This window comes from Octodon degus, unplaced genomic scaffold (assembly GCF_000260255.1).
Source record: "Octodon degus isolate 3935 unplaced genomic scaffold, OctDeg1.0 scaffold00240, whole genome shotgun sequence".
NCBI classification, from domain to species: Eukaryota; Metazoa; Chordata; class Mammalia; order Rodentia; family Octodontidae; genus Octodon; species Octodon degus.
In genome coordinates, this window is record NW_004524816.1 from 1,582,295 (window position 1) to 1,602,794 (window position 20,500).

The 20,500-nt window shown below is 43.9% G+C and overlaps 1 protein-coding gene across 1 annotated transcript in view; it reads right to left on the bottom strand.

Annotated features, from left to right (window-relative positions):
* Slc16a9 (solute carrier family 16 member 9) overlaps positions 1–20,500 on the bottom strand; it is a 46,733-nt gene that overhangs the window by 3,385 nt on the left and 22,848 nt on the right. The window contains exons 3-6 of the mRNA XM_004645878.2: positions 9,073–9,216; positions 6,914–7,009; positions 891–1,808; positions 1–186 (exon numbers count right to left, since the gene is read on the bottom strand). Coding sequence (XP_004645935.2) covers positions 8–186; positions 891–1,808; positions 6,914–7,009; positions 9,073–9,216 — 1,337 coding nt within the window. The 3' untranslated portion in view covers positions 1–7. The remainder of the gene's footprint in view (positions 187–890; positions 1,809–6,913; positions 7,010–9,072; positions 9,217–20,500) is intronic.

Consider the following 20,500-nt stretch of genomic DNA (forward strand, 5'->3'; position numbering starts at 1 on the left):
ACAGTCCTTAAACATTAGCAGCAACTTTGTACAAAAAAGTTGTTGGTGTTGGCTTAGGAAGTTGTTTTTGACACGTGTCCCAGGGGGCCAGGGCAGCCAGTAGCAGAATGAAACCTCCCAGCAGGACGCACGCGCCACTGAAATAAAATGCGATGTCATAGGTCTGGGTCCAGTCGTAGAACCAACCTGAAAAGACAGCAAGGCAAAACAGCTTCTCAGAAATAGTGTGCGTGTCAAGCCATGCTCTGACTTTCAACAATTTTATATACAGTTAGAGTGCAGTATTCCTTTCAAGGTAAACAATAGGCTTTAGAAGAGGAGATTCCCAAATACTTAGATGATAAGGTAGACTTAATGGAGGGCAATGGGGAAAAACACATTACACACGTATATAAAAACATCACATTGAAGCTAGGCAAGGTAGTGTAGACTGTCCGTCCAGCACTCTGGGAGGCTGAGACAGGAGGACGACAAGTTCAAGCCCAGCCTGGGCAATTTAGTGCCTTAGCAAGAAAGACCCTGTCTCAAAATAAATTTTTTTTAAAAACCAGCTGGTGATGTAGTTCAGTGTTAAGGCCCTGAGTTCAGTTCCCAGTAACAAAACCAAAACAAACATGCATTGGAATCTAGTATTTTGTAAAACTAATAGGTACAAATGAAAATATATTTTTTCTAAAAAGAAAAAAATTTAGACAAGGAATATTTTGAGTTTCTCCCAAATAAAAGAATGACTAGAAAGACAGAGAAAGTCTATTGACTTACTAACTATAACAAGGTGAGCATGAATGCATCATGAGTTATTCTTTGAAAATCGATGGTGTTTACATAATCTCAACTTATATAGCAATTACAATAAGTAAACTGGGTTGATCTGATGATAAATCGCTTACCAACAATCGGTGGTCCAAGGCTATTTCCGAGTCCAGCAAAGAACATTAATATTCCATAGGCGTGAGCTAATTTTTCAATCCCCACAGTCTTGGTGGTCACATATGGGAAGATGGACCAATTGCCAGTGAGAAACCCCAGGACGGCAGACAGCATCGCCAATGTGACATAACTTTTGGCAAATGGAATTGCACACAAGGCCAGGCCCATGGTTATTAAGGTAGCCACATAAAGATATAAGGTGTTAAGCCACTTAAAATCAGCCAGAATCCCCAACAGGAGCTTTCCAACTGCCGTCATGATGCCTATAATGGAGATAAGAGGCATGGTAAACTCCTCCTCCTTCACGTGGGAACTTCTTGCAACATCTTCCATCAGTAAGGAAGGTGGAAAGCCCCCAATGTCAAAGAGTAATATGGCGATGAAAAGTGCGGAGAACACCTTGTTTTTAAAAAGAGAAACAGTTTCACCACAGTAGTTTTTATACAGCTGCCACTTCCTCTTGGCAAGCTGCTTGCAAAAATATGTCTGTCTAGCAACTCTCTGCCTGTATGTCTCTGGTTCCTGCATGTGCACCACTGCTGTGGGGCTTCCGAGAAGAATGCCGTCCGGCCTCCAGTCCCCGCTGACCAGCGCAGCCTTGCAGTGGGCCTCGTCACCACGGCTCTTCTCCAGCATGGTCCTGCCCTCTTCCTGGCTCGCCTCTCTTTCGTTGTACATGGAGTATCTATCCGGCACACTGTCTGGAGCTGCCTTTTCTGGCAAAGGACAATCAGAGACCTGCAGAGGTCTCATCAGGCTGCCGCAGGCTAATATGTTTAACGCTAAAGCACCAACAATCAGCAGGCATCCGTCCAGTCCGTAGAAGTCAATCAACATCTTCTGCAGAGCAGCGTAGATAAAAAGGCCAACACTTGAGCCTAAAAGGGAAATGGGGGGGTTGAGTCCTCATCTCACAGATGAAGCATTAGAGACACTCCAACTTAAAATGGCATTCATATGTGCATATATTTTTTTCTTTGTTTATTTGTTGAGACATGGTTAGTTCAGACTGGCCTAGAACTCACTATGTAGCTTATGCTAACCTCCAACTCACTGCACTCCTGCCTCAGCCTCCCACGTGCTGGGATTACAAGCATATACCATCACATACTTTTTCTATTAAAATCACAAAATAGTAATGCTAGCAACAATAATAGAAATACCAGTATAGCATCCCTTTATAGTCTACATAGTGCTAAGCACTTTATGAGGCATTACCTCATTTAACCCTTGTAATAATCCTATGGATAGACACTATTATTACTCCTAATCCACAAATAAAATAACTGGAGCTGGGAAGCTCGAGACGTTTGCCATAGAGCAGAACAGTAGAGATAGTAGAAGTAGGATTTACACTGAGTCTGACTGCAGTGCCCCACAGCCCAGGCATACATCTTTTTTTTTTTTTTTTTTTTTTCAGTATCAGGGATTGAACTCAGGTCTTTGCACTCGCAAGGCAGGTGCTTATGCTACTGAGCTATCTCCCCAGTCCTCAGCCTTAGCATATATCATTATAAAACTTTTTGCATTTACTGTGTGCCAGGCCCTGTGCTATATATATATATTTATTGCACTTGGGAAAGCAAATTTTCATGTTTTATTTTGAGATAAATAATACAGTTTAGTTGTGGGATATTTGTAATGTTTTGATAGTTTAAATCCATTGCTAAGGGCTGGGGAGATAGCTTAGTAGAATAAGTGTTTGCCTGGCAAGCACAGGGTCCTGAGTTCAATTGCTGGTACCTCGAAAAAAATTTTTAAAAAATTTTTTAAATCCATTGCTATATTATCAGAATAAATGATTTATATTTATGCACTAATGAAATTATAATTTGCAAGGATGCAAATGCAACCCACACAGCAGGGCATGTAGCCCCTTTTCAGTGCTGATCACATTAAACACACTGGAATGCCAAGTTATGTCAGCCAGTTACATTAACTGGTTCTGCTTTTAACTTATAAAATGTTGAACATTTTAAAACTTAAAACATCTTCAAGAAATGTTATATGAAAAAGAAAGAAAAAATAAAAGATCAAGAAGCCAGGGAGATAGCTCAGCAGCACTAGCGCCTGCCTGGCAAGCACAAGGTCCTGACTTCGATTCCCAGTGCTCCCCACCAAAAAATAAAAACTAAAAAATCAGTAAAAGAAAACAGCCCAAATGATCATACAAATAAAATCATCTATTCCAAATGACAGCATTCCCCCCATAGGATGCAAGTGGGACCAAACCCAGGTGTGACTTATGACACGGATGTGCCTGTTGTGAAGTCCCATTGCACATTAAAGTGCCTGCAAGCAGGTGTAGGGGCCAGGAGTTAGATCCCTGGGCCTGCCCCACCAGCCCCACCCCCGGGGTGTACCGAGACGGCAATCGAGACTGGACATGGTGGTACACGACTGTAATCCCAGCTCCTAGGAGGCTGTAAACAGGCGGATCACTATGAGTCCGATGTAGTAGTGAAAACCTGAACACCCTGTAGACCCTTCCCTAAAATACAAAAAATAAAATAAAAAGAAAGGCTGAGAATGCAGCTCAGAGCAAAGACCTTAAGCCCAAACTTGAATGGTTTGAAAGAAATAAAGTAAAATGTAGCTTGCCAAAGATTCATGCAGGGCACAGTGGCACGTGCCTAGAATTCCAGCTACTTCAGAGGCTGAAGCCAGAAGGTTGCAACTCCGATGTCAGACTAAGCAACTTCAAAATTTAAAATAAGTAAGTATATAAATAGAAAGGGATGGAAGTACAGCTCAGGAATAAAGGGCTTGGGCCTGGGGAGTTAGCTCAATGGAAGAAGTGCTGGCCTGGCAAGGGCAAGGTTCTGAGTTCAATCCCTGCTACTGCAAAAAAAAAAAAAAAAAAAAAACCCACTCTTGGAACCGATTTTCTGTCTTTATAAAGGAATAAAGGACTTGTATAACATCCATCAGATACTGGTTTTGATCCATGGTATTATGAATGGATGGATGGATGGATGGATGGCTGACAAAAAATTTTACAAGTAAGCAACTGGCTCTATAGTTTAAAGTTATAAGAAAATATTTTTGAGGCAGGATTTAGTTGTCTCTTCTTCCTACTTTTCAAGTTAACTTTTCATTTCCCAAGAGGGAAGAATCTCTGCTTGCAGGTATTAATGGCTGGTTTATGCTAATGTACTGGGACTAGATAGCAACTTGCTCTATACTAAGAACTGTCTCTTTGCTGACCATTGGCCAGTAACAGTGGACTAAGTTAATCCTTTCCTTAGTTTCATAAAAGTAGTACATGTTTTGAAAGTTAACATACTTTAGAGTCACCTGAAAGTACTGATACAATTGGGTGGCTCTATGGACCACAGGGCTACATTGGGACCCAATAACTGCTCACATGTCATCTTTATCTGTCATCGCGTCTTTGTACAGATTCTACCAAATTGCTACACCATTAGACAACGAAAATATTCTTGGTGTTCTCAGAGTTCTATGTTTTGACCTTAATTTGAGAAAATAATGGATGTCAACATCATGACACAGAGAAACACAGCAAGTCAATCCAACAGCTATTTACAGAGCACTTACCATATGCTAACTATATGGCAAGGGCAGGGAAAATCAAGCTATTTATCTTGGACTGCATCCCAGGAAAACAGGGCCACAGTTCAGAAAAGTACAGGAGTTGTTTTAGGGTCATAAAGAGTAATCATTTCCTTGCGGGGCAGGGTGGGTGGCTCAGGGGTACAGACTTGCCTACCATGCTGGAGGTCTCAGGTTGGATCCCCAGCATTGCAGGGGGAAATGTTTTTCTGTACAACTTTTTAACCAGTAAAACAACAATTTTTAATCTTCAAAAAGAACATCCTCCTAATAGAAAAATAGTCAATGGAAAGGACAAACTGAAGCCATCAATTATGCTTTCATCCACATTAAACACTGTTACAAGAGGGAAACGATTAGTGGACGCTCACGGGGACTCATCAGCACCAGGCCTGGATCCGTGCACTTTTTTTGTAAAGCATTAGGCAGGGAATGCTTCAGGCCCACGGCCCATGCAGTAGCAGGTTCTGCCCTTGAAGCATGAGAACGGCCGAGATGGTCCACACAGGAGCAGGCCCAGCTGCGTTCCAATTCATTTACAGACACTGAGCTTCATGCAACTGTCACATGTCGTGACATACTCTTTTTTGATTTTTAAAAATCATTTTTAAAATGCAAACTCCATTCTTGGTTTGTGGGCCAGACAAGCAAGGGTGGGAGGCCAGCCTGGATTCAAAGGCCTAAGTTTACCAACCCCTATGGGAAGGAAAACAGTTGCCCCCCAAAAGAAACCTTCATTTTATGCCTATATTTTTCCTTTTGACTAGGTTACAATATTTCACGTAATTTGGTTTGAGGTTTTTTTCTTTTTTAATTCTCTTGTGGCTTTGCTTGTCAACTCTTCACTGGGGGCTCCACCCCTCTCCCTAATTCCCCCTCACTTTGTCTCACCCCAAGTTGAAACTGAAACCCTACCACCTCTGACTGGCCCTACTTCGCAGTCCAGAAAACTGATGGGGAGAACATCTGTGTCTTGTCCAGCTTCAGAGAAGTGATGCCCGACAGAAGCGGCACTCAGGGCAGGCCCCCAGGTCTGTGTGGTCCCTCTGCAGTCTCTGCCCCCACACAAAATCAGCACAGGTGAGACTTTGTGTCCCCGGGGCTGCCAGGCCTCTGCTTAGGCCTGACACACTCGTGGGTGACCCAAGCAGCTTCTCTCAGCTGTGTTCCAACTGCTCCATGTTCCTCTTCTGTGGTTTGTGTGTTCTTTCTCCTATTTCTGCCTCAGCCATGTCTTCAAACTCTGGCCATGTCGCTTGCTGGCTCACAGTACACCTGGCAGTCTTTCCTTCCATTACCAGGAGGAAAGAGCCAACTCGGGTCGCTCACCCAGGCAGCCGCATGCTGCCCTGGGGTGGCCTCAGAGCAAAGCGCTGTGCAGATCCCATACCCGCCAAGAGCCCGTCCTCCCAGGACACCGGCCAGCAGACAGCAGCTTATGTAAACCTTCAGCTCTCAGTAACCTAGCAGCGACGTCCCCTAACTAAACTTATAAAATACTAGACCTCAACATTTTGATAAGTTCCATAAACAGCTTTTTAAAAATTCATCTGAAAAGTGAAAACACCCCTTTAAAACCCAGAAGGAGCCCAGAGGCTTTCACATGTAGTATCTATATTTCATACATTCTTTTCCCTTCTGTGAGCATCTCTTGTGGTTAAAGGAACAGGAGCGAGCAGCCATGGCTTACACGTGCGCATGGGCCAGTGGGGTGTGCTCGGAATCAGCAGAGAAGCTGTTGCCCCCACCCCCTCGTGCAAGCGAAACAGGGCCAGGGCCAGGCTCTCTGCAGGCGGCCTCGGGGCTGTCCATGCTGCTTCCCTTTCTCCTCTCTTTCTCCAGATCAAGGTGCCTTATAGGAGAAGCCTCTGGTTCTTTTAGCAAAGCCCCTACGGGCACGTGGCTTTTGGCGTGGCAGCCCACTGGCTTTCTTTTCATGTTACACCAGAGCTGCATCACCCCAGATTTATCATATGTGTATTCCAAAAGGTACTTCCATATTTGTTGTAAAAAAAAAATGCATTTCTTCTAGGAGAAAAGTAACAGAATCATTTTGCTACCTGACATACGAGGTAATGGATGGCTATGTACATCTGTGCTTAGTAAAATCTGAGTTTATTTAGAAGGCTAAAGAGTGACTACCTATTTTGAAAAATGTATCTGTTGTAAGCCAGGGGTGGTGGCACACACTTATGATCTCAGCACTTGGAAAGCTGGCACAGGAGGATTGAGAATGCAAGGCCAGGCTGAGCTCTAGAGTGAGATGCTATCTCAAAAAACAAAAGGAAGGAAGGGAGGGAGGAAGTAGCGAAGAAGGAAAAAAAGAAAAGAAAGAGAAGGGGGAGAAGAAGGAAAAGAAAAGAAGAAAATGAAAGGAAAGGAAAAGAAAAGAGAAAAGAAAAAACTGTACCTGTTGAAATCAGGCCAAGGGCAAGGCCTCTGCGGCTGTCAAAATACTGGCATGTAATGGTCACTGTTGCCGTGTACAATAAACCGCACCCAAGACCTATGCACAGAAAGACATTGCATAAATTAGGACAGATTTCATCATTTTAAATCCATGAGAAGAAAAGAAAGAAAGGAGTAATCAGCTCTCTCCACTAGGATGTTCTCTTGCTAATTTCAGAGTGTGAGTTCCTAGATTCCTTCCATGTCCTTACTATCTAACTAAACGTGAGCGCCACTAGCACAGTTGTCATTGTTAATTATAGGACATTTGAGACATTAAATAAAAGTAGTTTGGGTGGTATACACTGCAATCCCAGCACTCCGGGAAGCGGAGACAGTAGATCCCAAGTAAAGCCTGCCTGGGGAATTGAGCAATTCAGTGAGATCCAATCTCAAAATAAGTAAAAAGAAAGAAAAGGAAAGGAGAGGAGGGGGAGGGCCAGGGATGGGAGGGTTGGGGGAAGGAACTCAGTGCAAAGACCCTGGGCTCAAACTCCAGTATCATTTTTAAAAAGATATGAAACGACCTGCTTTTAGAAAATCAATTTTAATGACAAAAAGTGCACCCTTAAAGGAGACTGTATTTCTGAGAACCTTCAGAAAGGGAATGGATTTACTTTCTGATTTCATTGTTTTCATTTGTTCTGTCAAATGTTAGGCCTTGGAAACATGAAAAAAAAATGGAGAAAAAAAGACACTCCTGGTTACTAAGTGCCAAGGCCCAAAAGTAGAAACCACAACTTATACACTTTTGACCTTAAGTCAAAAGGAATTTTTAAAAAGCGATTTCAGATAATATTATGTCATTCATTTTTAACGATGCATAAATGTAATATACAATTTCTTCAAAATTTAAAAAAAGCAGAAGGTGGCCTGAAATCTCCCTACATCTGTGTCAGGGTGACCTTAAGCCAGCAGCTATTGGAGAGAGATCACTGGGCCTGCAGGTTCCCAGATGCTGAGGCGAAACTGTTTTCATGATGGTGCCCAGCCGATCCCTGCTTTCTCTACTGAGTTCATGTGTATGCTGACCGTGCAAGAGAGATATACTAAATAAAATTATAAAATTTAGTAATAAAATTAGTAATATTAGTGACTTAGTAATATAGTAATAAAATCAAAGTATTTGTACCAAACATATCTTTTTACCTTTAGCACCCGTACAATAAAAACAAATTTGTTTCAAACATTTCACCTGAATTACAACAGCTGCTAGAGAAAAGCATTTAAGCAATTGTTTCAGTAACCAGGTAAAGTAGGCACTTTTTAAATATATATCCTGTCTTTTTTTTATTGGAAAGAATATCTGATAGATAAACTGTGGTTATTCCCCTCAGAGAATTGACAGCTATTTTCAGGAAAATGAACTGATAAGAGAAACAACTGACAACAATTGTCACTAAAGATAAAATTCAAACTTTCTAGGAGAAGATGAGAATTTTAGAAAATCATGGCTTACTACTATGAATCGGACAGCTTCCCGATACATAAAGATTCTCTAATGAGTTTGCTGGTAATGTGAACAAGCGCCTCTTCGCTGGGCGTCTGACCCGTACCTCTAGCTCCAGCACTCAGAAGGCCAGGCCAGGAGAATCAGAGGCCAGCCTGGCTGCAACCCTAGGCCAAGTGAGCATGGTCTATATAGACTCTGTATCCAAAAACCACGTTAAAATATTTTTAAAGTGTTAAGGTGACTTCTGATGCTTTATAATACTTAGAGCCCCCATATTTTTAAAATATCCATTTATTGTCTTTTCCTGCTTTAATGAGGCTATTGAGAAAATAGAAGTTTGAATTATGTTTGCCTTTATACATTTGATTCACTTGAAAACAGACCAGCTAAACCAGATAACATATTTGTAAGATTGTATTTCTTAAAAGATCAGGGGCTGAGATTATGGGGCCACAGAGGAGAGTGATCGACGATGTAGAGTGTGCCTAAGGAGAGTCACATGGAGAGTAAACATTCTCTCAGGCTTTCACAGAGAGCAAATTGGTCAAGCAATGGCCGTGACTAGAAACCCTTTTCATTCCTTCCAGTAACTGAATGATGTTCCTGAAACTAGCAAGGTGGTGTATGCTTTGTAAAGTCAGGAAGACGGCTGTGAACCAGGTCCTTACCTACAATAATACCATAAGAAAAAAACAGAAAGTAGATATTGGGGGCAAAACTGCTCAGCATCAGGCCACCAGCCACCAGGAAGCCACTGAAGATCGTGACAGGTCTTGCTCCAAACGATGAGACACAGAGACTACAGATGGGACCTACAAGAAAAATCAAAGCCTCCACTTATTTAAGGGTAGCCCCTTTTCCACAATTTGCACATCCTAAGTTCAAAACGATTCTTTCCATCATAAAAACCCCACCAAAAGTGAACATGTGCACCACTGTCTGCCACATGTGAGACACTGTGTGACATGCTTCCCATAAACGGTCTCTCAATTCATTTCAGTGTTGCCATAGCCCTGGAAAGTAGACATGAATTATCCAAATTTTTATACAGAAGTTAAGAAGTGGGGCACTGTGGCACATGCCTGTAATCCCAGCATTCAGGCGGCGGAGGGGAATGAATATTGAGTTTGAGGCCAGCTTGAGCTGCATAGCACATTTGAGGTTCACCCTGGACTACATCTTGACACAAAATGAATCCATGTTTAGGGGTGGGAAGACCACATAGTTGAATTATGAGGATTTGGGACTCAGACTTTCTTTGAATTGTAGCTTTACTTAAAATTGAATCCTACCAAGTTGTTTCATTTCTCTGTGCTTTAATTTCAGCATCTGAATAGCACCCAGCTTGGAATGTGGCAGCATCCCCTGGGCATCCAAGACAGACAATGCCAAGTGTTAGCAAGTGGGGGCAGCAAACAGAATCCTTCCATGCTACTGGCCTTATCTACCAAAACTGAATGCAGCATATGTAAAGCCCCAAGTTCTAATTCCACATACACGTATATCCAATAGAAATGCTGTATCAATAGCTAGCTACATAAATATCTATAGCAGAACTACTGCTAACTGCTAGGCCCACAGACTCGCCACCAGCAGCAGCAGGGTATAGGGGACCTGTGCATCTGTGGTATATCTTACAAAAAGCATGTCCTACAGCTATACAGGATAGTGTGAAAAGAGCCCCACAAACACATTAGGAAAGACACCCAACATAAGTACAAACCCTGTAATTCCAATTACAAATCATACAAAACAGGCTCGACTAATGAATCAGGACAGCGACTTCCCTGCAGGGGAAGCCAGTGTAAGCAGAGCACAGTACAGCACAGCAGCCAGAGGAACTGAGGCACTGTGGTCCTCCGAGGGTGTTGCGCATGTGCTGCGTCTTGGTGTGCACGCTCACGTGGGTGTGTCCGGCTTGTGCAAAGTCATCGTGCTTTATTTCCACACTCTGTGTGCTCCTCTGTATGACTTTTCTGCATGGATTTTTCTAAGTAAAAAGCCACCAGTCTGAAAAATGGTGAAATCCTTCCACAGCCCCACTGTCCGTAAGTGGCTGAGCCAGGATCCAATAATCCTAAACCTGCCAATTCTCCAATACCTGAATCCCTTTAGCACATATTTAAAACCAGATTAGGACCATACTCTCACGCATTCCTCCCTGGTCGTGAACTGGCCTCTGTCACTACCACAGGCTCTTGTGGGCTAGTGCAAAGGGGGTATGCAGAACACAGGGGAATATTCCGCACCAGTATTTTAACAGAAAACTCCACTTGAAACCTCAAATGTATCATGCAATAGTTGAGCTATCTATACAAAGAGACATACTTACAAATGGTCTAGAAGGGTCTGGTAGCAACGGCCTACTAGAAATGTTCTTAGAAATGGCCTTACAGGTCAAAATTTATACTGAAATGTATGACAGAATAAAGCACAATCCTCTCTTGTTTACTAAACTTCATTGACATAGATAGGAAGTGTTTATAAATTTAATATGTAAAATAGAATTCAAATGCACAGAGATTTTTCCTGGCATGCTTAAAAAGCACCACTTTGCATCCTCAAAATAAAACTTTAAATATGTTCCTTGATACATGTTAACTCCACAAAAAAGCACAAGGTTGAGGTGTCCGAAGGTTGGGGTGAAGACTACTAATTTCATAGTATGTGCAAGCAAGACCTATGTTTTATAAAATATGTATCATTATCAATTATGTGATAAATTCTTTTTTGTTTCCTCATTTTTTATTGTTTTTTGTTTTTGTTTTTGTTTTTCAAGACAGGGCCTCAGGGGCTGGGGTTATACCTCAGTAGAATAAGTGCTTGCCTGGCAAGTACAAGGTCCTGAGTTTGATCCCTGGTACCACCAAAAAAAAAAAAAAAAAAAAAAAGACAGGGTCTCACTAACTTCCCTTTCCCAAAAAATAAGACCTTGTTGGAAGATAATCAGCACTGAAAACTAGAGATCAAAAATGCCAGCCTCAATCAGCCCATTTTTTGTTTGTTTTTACCTGCCTTATTAAACAAAAAAATTATACTGGCAGGTAAGGAAGTGATAGGCAGACTGGGGCTGGAATTCTTTATCTTTGGTTTTCAAGGCCTATTATTTTCTAGCTAGGTTTTATTGGGGGAGGGGGGAGATACATAGTACCTAGCCCAGGCTGGCCTTGAACTCACTAGCCCCCGCCTCACTTTTCAAGTGCCGGGATGCTAGGGGCTGCATGATGCCCAGCTCGTGAGCAATTCTGAAATCATGTTTGCCCAACACATGATTTTTTTTTTTTAAGTTGTGTTAGGGAGCACTAAGCAAAAATTTGACAGAGAACACCAAGTTGAAAAGCAGTTTTAAAAGAAAAACTCCCATTTTCACACTGCCATATGCTCCTAAATTTGGAGGGGAAAAAACCTTGATGTCAGAAAGTAAAGTCAAAGAAGTTTGCACCAGGAGGAAGCCTTCACACGGTTCAAGAACTGCATTTTTAAAATGGTGCAAGTGTAGACCAGAAAGATCGTGTGGTCTGACCAAGCAGCCGTAGCTGGTCCCCGACAGGCGAAGGCCCAACTCAGCCAGGTGTTTTCAAAATTGACAAGTATTTCAATCAGCATTTAATTTTTCCCCCTAAAAGTCAAAATATGAGTGGAAAAAGCCAAAGTGCTGTAATGTACAGATCAAGTCCTTTTACAAACTTATACCAGACTGAAATATAATACACTCACTTGGTATTTCCAAGTTAGAGTGAGTTGTTTCGCCCTCGTCCTTAGAAAGTGTAGCCAAACACTGGCGGCTGCTCTCCCCCATCCAGGCTCCGCCTGCGACCCTGCCAGCGGCCCTGCACAGCCACTCAGACCCACCATGGCCCTCTGGGCAAGTGCGGTGGGCTGTGTCGCCCCACTGTTGTCTTGGGGACAGGCCCACGGATTCCTAAGCAGCTTGACAGCCGGAGGAACGAGCGTAAAGCGGCAGAGCGCCGACCGTGCAAGCTGAACGTTACTGCGCGCTACCACAACCCCCGCCGTGCATGCGCTGTAGCTTCTCGGTAGCCGGCCTCCGAGGTCACAGGAACCGACCCCGGAGTTCTCTCACCTGGTACATCGAATGGCAAGGCGTGCGCACCTGTGCAAGGGTCGAGGTTTTTACCCACATACTGCTCTGCGCACGGCGTGTGTGTCCCTGAGCGCCATGGAGGGCAAAATACACACATCCCACGCTTCCACTCTGCGGACATCTATAATTTGCCATCATGAGTTTGTGGAGCAGATGTTCCCCATGAGTCATGCACCAGCTCTACTCCTGCCATCATTTTTTTTTTCCTTTTTTCTTTTTCCCCTACCAGAGGTCGAACTCCAGACCTTGTCACTACCAGGAAGGTGCTTACGCCCCTGAGCTGTCTCCCCGGCCCCTCACGCACCACTACAACGTCACTCGAAAGACAAAGCCTGGTTCTGTTTGACTTGACCCTGAACATACAGCATGAACAGTTTGACAGTTTACAAAAGAAAATAACAAAGCAAAACATCAAGGAGAAATTTTCTTAGCAGACTGCACTTGGAACTCATAAGAGATCATTTACAACAGAGAAAGCGTGAAATGTTGCTGCCTGAGGAACCGCGAAAGTGGGGGCGCCAGCCACCCCGGGGCAGCACCACTGAGGTCTGCCGCAGCCACGGGAGACCAAGGGGCAGGGAGGCCCGAGGGCAGCGCAGCCACGCGGAGCGGCGTGAAGACTGCCACAGCGGGGCCCGGAAGCAAGGCCGCGCTGCGGTACACTGCTGTGTGTGGCTGCACTGCGGTGCACTAAACATTTATTTTCAGCTAATATTTTATTCCATGTACATAATAAAATCTTTTTTTATTTTAAGAGGAGAAAAAATAAAACAAAATTTCAAAACAAGATAATAAGAGAGTAACGATAGTTGATACATTGCCTGTTATCTTTAGTTACTCAGAGTACAGACATAGGCATTGAACTGCCCAAGCGACATAAGCACAAACCTTTCTTTTCAATTAACTAAGAAAAATAGTAGTGTAACTTTTTAAACCCTCTTGTATGTATAGATTATTATTATATAATATATGGGTAATAATTATTATACCATATAATATTATACAATTTTAATAATTATTAGTTGTTATCAATTATTATTAAACCATTATATTATTATATAAAATATTATTAAATGTTAGGTATTATAATATATATATATTCCTTTTTTTTTCTCTCTCTCTCTCTTCTTCCTCTTTTTTCCTCCCAGCATTTTTTCTGGTATTATTTTTTAGGTCTTGCAAGCAAGTACACAGCTAGTATGAAAACGCTGACACCTACGGTAAGCATTCATCACAGAGTTGATGTTTCATGTCACTGATGTCTTACTTTCCTGTTAAGTGCATGTTGTACAATCTGGTAAGACCCTCCTGACAACAGGCCCACCGAGATGCCAAGCACGTCCCAGGAAAAGGCCGCGAACGCCACGCACACGCGCGGTCGGTGCGGGCGGGAAGTGCGCATGGAGCCTGCGGTGGTCGCGCGTAAAGCCTGCGCAGGCGTGAGCGCTGAAGCAAGGTTACTCTGTCGTGGGATTCTATTGGTACTTTGTAGTTCATACACGAATTCATTTCTGATGTTACCTTTTAGGTTGTGTAAGCAAGCACACAGCTGCTGTGGAAATGTCTACACGGACTCTAAATGTGCAACATATATCAAGAATTTGATGGGGGGTTTTTTGGTTTTTTTTTGTTTGTTTGTTTGTTTTTTTTTTTTTTTCATGTTCCTGTTCACTATGTACTTGAGATGTCAAGTATGTCCTCCAAAAGAGCCAGGATACGTAAGTACACATGCTGCTGGTGTGAGACGACTGAAGGGAATGTGCTGTTGTCAGGGGCAAAGACTACCTCAATTATTAGGTGTGACTGGTGAAGTAGAGATTATTTTTGTTGTATTGCTATTGGTATTTTCATTGTGCTTCATATAGGAATTTGATTGCTATTATTTCTCGACTTTGCAAATCAGAAAGCCAATGTGCTTTTTATAAAGCCGCAATAAATATTAAAAACACTTCTTGGATATATTTTACCATTAAGTAATTGTTTAATAGAATAAAACTTATAAAATTAAAATTAATAATTCATGAAAGAAATACTTCTAAAGACTGGAAGTAGGATTTGTTCACCCTTCAGAGTGCTCCTCGAGCACAGAATGCCTGTGTGACACACGTAATTAGTCTCCTTTGAGAACAAAAGCACAGAACAGAAGCCCTCCCTGCTGCTGCAGCGGCTCCTCTGAAAGTAGCCCCCGCCGTCTCCTTGAATTTGGAGCATGGCATCCAACCAAAAGGTGTGCTGGCTCATCGTAAGACCACCAGGCTATCAGTGTCCTTCACATGTTACCTTCTGCTCCTCCTGGGCAAGTCAGGCTTCAGCCTAACAAACCAAACCAGTAAAGAACCCACAGTAAGAGGTTCGTGGTGAGGCTCAGGGACGCAGCTCTCCCGTCCCAGGCCGAAGCTCCCAGGAAGGGCAAGTTTGGACTCCTGGGCGCAGGCCCGGGCTGCAACCCTCAGGCAGAATCTCTCCTGGGAAGAGCTTGCTCCTGCTCTTCTGTTCTTGCCACAGATTTCAACCAAATCCACCCAGGTTATCAAGGATAAGCTCCGCATCTGAAAGTTAGCCCATCATAGACTTTATTTAAACCTGGAAAATACATTCACAGCAGTACCCGGATAACACATATTTCAGTCACCAGGAAATGCGCTTTAGCCAAGCTGACACACCAACCCAACCACCAGACCTCCCAACACAATCCTCCTCCTCCAGTCAAATTTACTTCAGCAAACAGGTCGTCTGCATGACACTGCCTGTTCCCTATCCACCTGCCTGCCTGTATACTCCCTCCTGGCCCATCTCAAAAACTATAAAGCTGTGCCCAGGCCAGGCTATGGCCTTTGCTTTCCCTTCCACCTGCCTCTGCCAGCCTCTCCCTTAATCCATTCAGGTCCCCGCCCTTTGGCTTGGCAAACCCAAGGCAAGAGAGTACCCCACCTAGGTGTTAAGCGTTAATGGCTAAGTCTTTAGGTTTATAGAACCCCAAACATCTATAACCCTCCCTAGTCTATAATTTTGTCCAAAAGGAAGTACAAGAGCTCTCTAAGGAGGGGGAGGACTTTTGCAGTAAGAAAAAGGAGACACAGCCTACATGATAAAGACCCTGCTCCACACCTCAGCTCTAAGCCTTCCCTGTAAAATCTCCTAGTAGCACCCAAGATGGAGCTTTAGGGCTGGAGCCCCATACCTTCTCACGATTGTGGTCCTGGAGTAACCGTGATTCCTTCCCGCACTTTGCTTCCCAGCTGTGCACAGCCCAGACTTGCCCAGGTAACACCAGCACAGGAAGAGAATGCAAGCCAAGTAGCCCCACTCGGAGCACTTGACCCAGAGTCAGAGAGCCCAGGTTAATCAGAGCTGAGAGGCCTGCGGCGCTGAACCCTAGTACCGTGTTGCAGACACAACCACCTGGTTAACTTGGATTCGGGTTCACCTTGGCCGCTGTTAACCTCTGCCAAGCTTCCACACAGCTCACCATTTCCCCAGTGAACCCCAAGGCTGAGCCCACACCCAGCCCCTTTTTGCCAAGCTGTCCAAGGCCTGCCAGCAGGAGTCAGCATTGCTTATGTAACTTCCAACCCCCACGCAGCTCAATGCTCTTAACAGGCCACCTCAAAGTACATCCCCGAGACTGCTTGAACCAATTTCCCAGGATTACACCCCTAACCATCGCCAAGTAAGTGTGTGGATTTGAGGTTTGGCTTTTATTTTTGGTTTTGTTTCTTTTTTCGTGGTCTCAACAAAGTTGACTTTATGCTCAGTGGAGCAAGTTGAGGTTATTTCGTCCTCACTATTCTCCTTGGTATTCGTAACGCCTCAAATTAGCAGTGACCTCCTCCTCTGTTCCTGAAACGATGGGCCCCTTATGGGACAATGGCTTCTCCTTTCAGTGCAAAATACCTACATTCAATCACCAATACCAAGCTACCCCATGAAGAATTAAGTTTATGGAGAAAGGAAAGTTCACAATTACATACCTTTTCATAGTTCTAATATGCTATTGTTGTAGGCATCTAAATTAGATAGACATATATAGGCAGTCAGACAGGGCCAGGCCCTCAAGGAGACAGCATGCAGGGCAAGATACCTCACAACTGTAAGAGACACAGATGCTCCCGCTGTAGGCCAGACCTAAAGACCAAAGATGGAACAAACTCTGACCTCCCCAAAGATAAGCATCCGGGATTGATCATCACCTTTAGGAAGCCAGGAAGAGCCACTAGTCAGCTGTCACTACTACTGGCTACTGTCACTACTACCTGTTCTATATTTCATGCCCACTTGCTACGTGACTTGCTTCCCCATTCAGTCCTGGATTTAATCAGTTTTACCTGAGCAATGGTGCTTGTAACCTCATTGACTGACCATAGTTTCATCCCACCTCCTGTGCAAGTTCCCAAGTTTTCCACCTTGGACCTGCCTCACCTTATCTTTTGCTCTATAAAAATCCCTAGTAAAGGCAAATTCCCAGGGGCCGCCCGCCCAGGTCCCTCTTCTGTCCCTCTCTCTGACAGAAGCTTTCTTTCTCCCAGTAAATATATTCTACTCTTAATCTCCGTTTGTTCCTAAGATTCATTCTTTGGTTTTAGAGAACACAAACGCATCCAGGCACTTTTCAGGTTGGGAGTTGCAGCCTCCTACATCACTGAGAAGAACTACCGTCCACTTAGCAAATGAGAAGAGGACGGAAAGGAGGGGAGAGGAAGGGAAACATAAAAAGATTTAAGATGCGTCACCAACTTCTACTGACCAGCTCTCCATGACAAATGTAATCATGCTGTGCTACAAACACAGCAATAAAGCTTTAGCAGCTGCCTATATCTAGCTGTGTTCGAGAAAAGGCATGGGTGTTGAAACTCCACGTGTGTAGGCTGGCACTTGGGAAAGTTCCAGGTCTCCTCCAACCTTTCCTCTAGGCAATGGCTTTGTCTTTTATCCCAAACTGCCCCTTTCCCTTATAGGTTCTAGGGTTTCACTGGAACTGCTTGGGAGAGTAACTTCATTTGTGAGAGATTTCTTCACTAATAACTAACACTTCTTGAACAATCATAATATGTTGACCATCATCACAACTATTCCACACGATGATCAGCTAAGTTTGGTACATTTATTATCTCCAATTTAAAGATGAAGAAACAGGCCTAGCAGTTTTCTCAAGCTCAGGTGTCATGCTTCCTTGCCATTAGAGAATGTGTATTTTGTGCACACTCCTCTAACTCTGAAGACAATAACGCCCAGCTCACCGTGCTGCTAGGAGAGCCAAGGAGGATACTGCAGCTGGCTGTGAGAGCAGGAGTGGCTGGTGGGAGCCACCCCGGAGGGGCGTTTAAAGAAAGGAAGGGGAAGGTCCATGAAACAGACAACGCATATGCTGTTCGGCAAGCATTCTTATTCTGCCATGCGTAAAGTTCTGGAGGTCAGACACGGAGCTGCTCAAGGATGACACCAGCCTGACTTCCTCTCTACAAAACTGGGTGAAGAAAATGGCTACTGCATTTCCTGATACGGTATAGAAGAATGCACTACACAGGAGCTATAATGCGGGTTCCGAGGACCACCCATTTGCCCCACTTTTGCCCCTCACCTACTAGTGAGTAAGAAATTGGCATTGTATGTAAGATTAAATAATTCCTACTTACCCCAGTTGAAGAGTAACTGTAGATACATGACTATGAAGTTCACCTCTTATCAAACAAATGTATGCAATTATATATACATACAAATGAAGTCATAAGAATGCAGTGATGTCTACTTATGCTTTATTTTCTTCACCAGAGCCCCAGCAGGACAAGGGTCATTGAACACATATTTTTTGTGATATAGGTGGCATGAGGAATGCCACATCCATGCAGAAGCCTACAGTGGTCTTCTGTATACAAAAAGTTGTGATAAATGAACAACAGAGAACAATCTAAAAACTGAACTCTCATTAGAGAAGGCTTCAACCAGTGCTAGTTTCCAACCAAAAATCACCTTCAAGTCTGCAGAAAACAATTTAAGGCACTAAGCGTGCAGCTAAGCGGTTAAGCGTCCGCTCCCAAGCACAACACTCTGGGTTCAACCCCCAGAACACTGAGGGAACCAATGCACGTATCTGATTCCAACGAATTAGGCGAAGGATCAGAAGCCCAGCAATTATATGCTCAATTTTTCTATAAATGATTGTAGTTATCTGCCTGGTTAGGTGGGTTAGACATAATTAATAAAATCCAGGTGCTTGTCATGTGTAACCCCAGCATTAGAAGGCTGAGGCAGGATTTCGAGTTCAAGCCAAGCCTAGGCAACTTAGCAATTTAGAGAGATTATCTCAAAATTTAAAAAGTAAATAAATAAGGAGGGCTGGGCATGTAGCTCAGCTCAAGGGCTGTGAACTCAGTTCTGAGAGAGAGAGAGAGAGAGAGAGAGAGAGAGAGAGAGAGAGAGAGAGAGAGATGACAACCACATGAGTCACCAACATGAAATATACTTGTCTCGCTTCCAAGGTAAGACTGAGCTGGGTTTTGTTATTATTTTTTCCCCAACTAAACGAAGTTGCCAAGAGAGTAGATGGTCTATGTGGCTGGCGCACCGCTAGACCCTGCTTGCTAATACAATACCACCTCAGCTTTTATGGTTTATTGCTTAATTTAGGCTACAGAGAACTGCAGGAGAGTCAGCTGCGCTCACAGCTGGGCATAATGTCCAAAGTACACTAATACTGTACACAGCTAAGTGAGGTAGAAACGTTATCAGCATTCAGACAGGACTGGACCCTCCCCGACTGGGCCGTCTGGCCAGTGCGGAGGGGGAGCACACACCATAGCTGTGGCCGAGGTGCACCTATGCAGAGCCAGGCCCCAAGACGAAGACCGAACGACCAGGCCTGCCTGCCTGCCTGCCTCCCCGAGGATAAGCATTAAACTAAAGATTCTATTACAGTTGGTACCACTTGACCCAATAGTCTAGCTAGATAGCAGTTGCCCACGTGGGTGACCAGGACCTCCTGAGCCATGTCTTCCTAAGTCCTTGTCCTTTCCGTGCGCACTTGCTGCGTGACCTGCTTCCCCAAGGGACTGCTGTTACTAAGCGGCTGTCCTTGGAATCCTATTGGTTGATCATAGCTTTAACCCTGTTGCGCCCTCCTCGTGGTTTTGCTCTATAACCTTCCTTTGCCAAGTGCGCATTGGAAAGCCACTTTTGGATCCCTTCCCGTCCCTCAGGAGCTGTCTCTCTCAGTAATGTTTTCATGCTCTTTGCCTTCACTGTCTTTAGAATTCAAACTTTGATGTTGGGAAGGAGGAACTCAGCGCATCTGACGCGGAGCAGGTTGGGGGTTCCGCTTCCTCCGCGCATCTCCAGCACGAGCACGCACACCTGCACGCACACCTGTGGGCGTTAGGTTTTGTCTTTTCCCTGCTCTCTCATCATTCTTGACTCTGCGCTCCTTTTCTCCAGGTTTATCCTAAAAGCTTTCACCAGCAGATCAAGGTCTTACCCCCCCACCCCCCGCTGATGACGTCAGGCCCAGAGAGGCTACCGGCTAGCAAAAGGTGCCCAGACCGCGTGGAGAGCGCGCAAAGGCTTCGTCGGGGGAGGCGCTCGAGGACCTCTCCTCCAGGTCCAGCCTGGACAGACTTCAGGAAGAGAAAGCAACTTTGTTCCCCGACCACATGCAAAGAGGATATCAGTTCAATTATCATTTGACCCTTTCTGGAAGCTCCCGCAACTAGATTGCTACTTAAGTGTTTATTAATAGAAATGGTGACTAATCAGAAAATATTTAAAACATTTTCTTCTCCCCAAAGCGAGTTGTTTTTTTAGAAAGCAGTGCTTTCAAATCCCTTGAATGTATCAGTTACCATTTACTTGTACTTTGACAGATTTACAGACAATCCTTACTCTTAAAAACTCTTTCTTTTTTTTTTTTAAAGATTTATTTATTTATTTATTATTTATTTATTTAGTGTGTGTGTGGCCAGCTCAGCCCACCAGGGGGCAGGGCTGGCTGGCATGTGGTG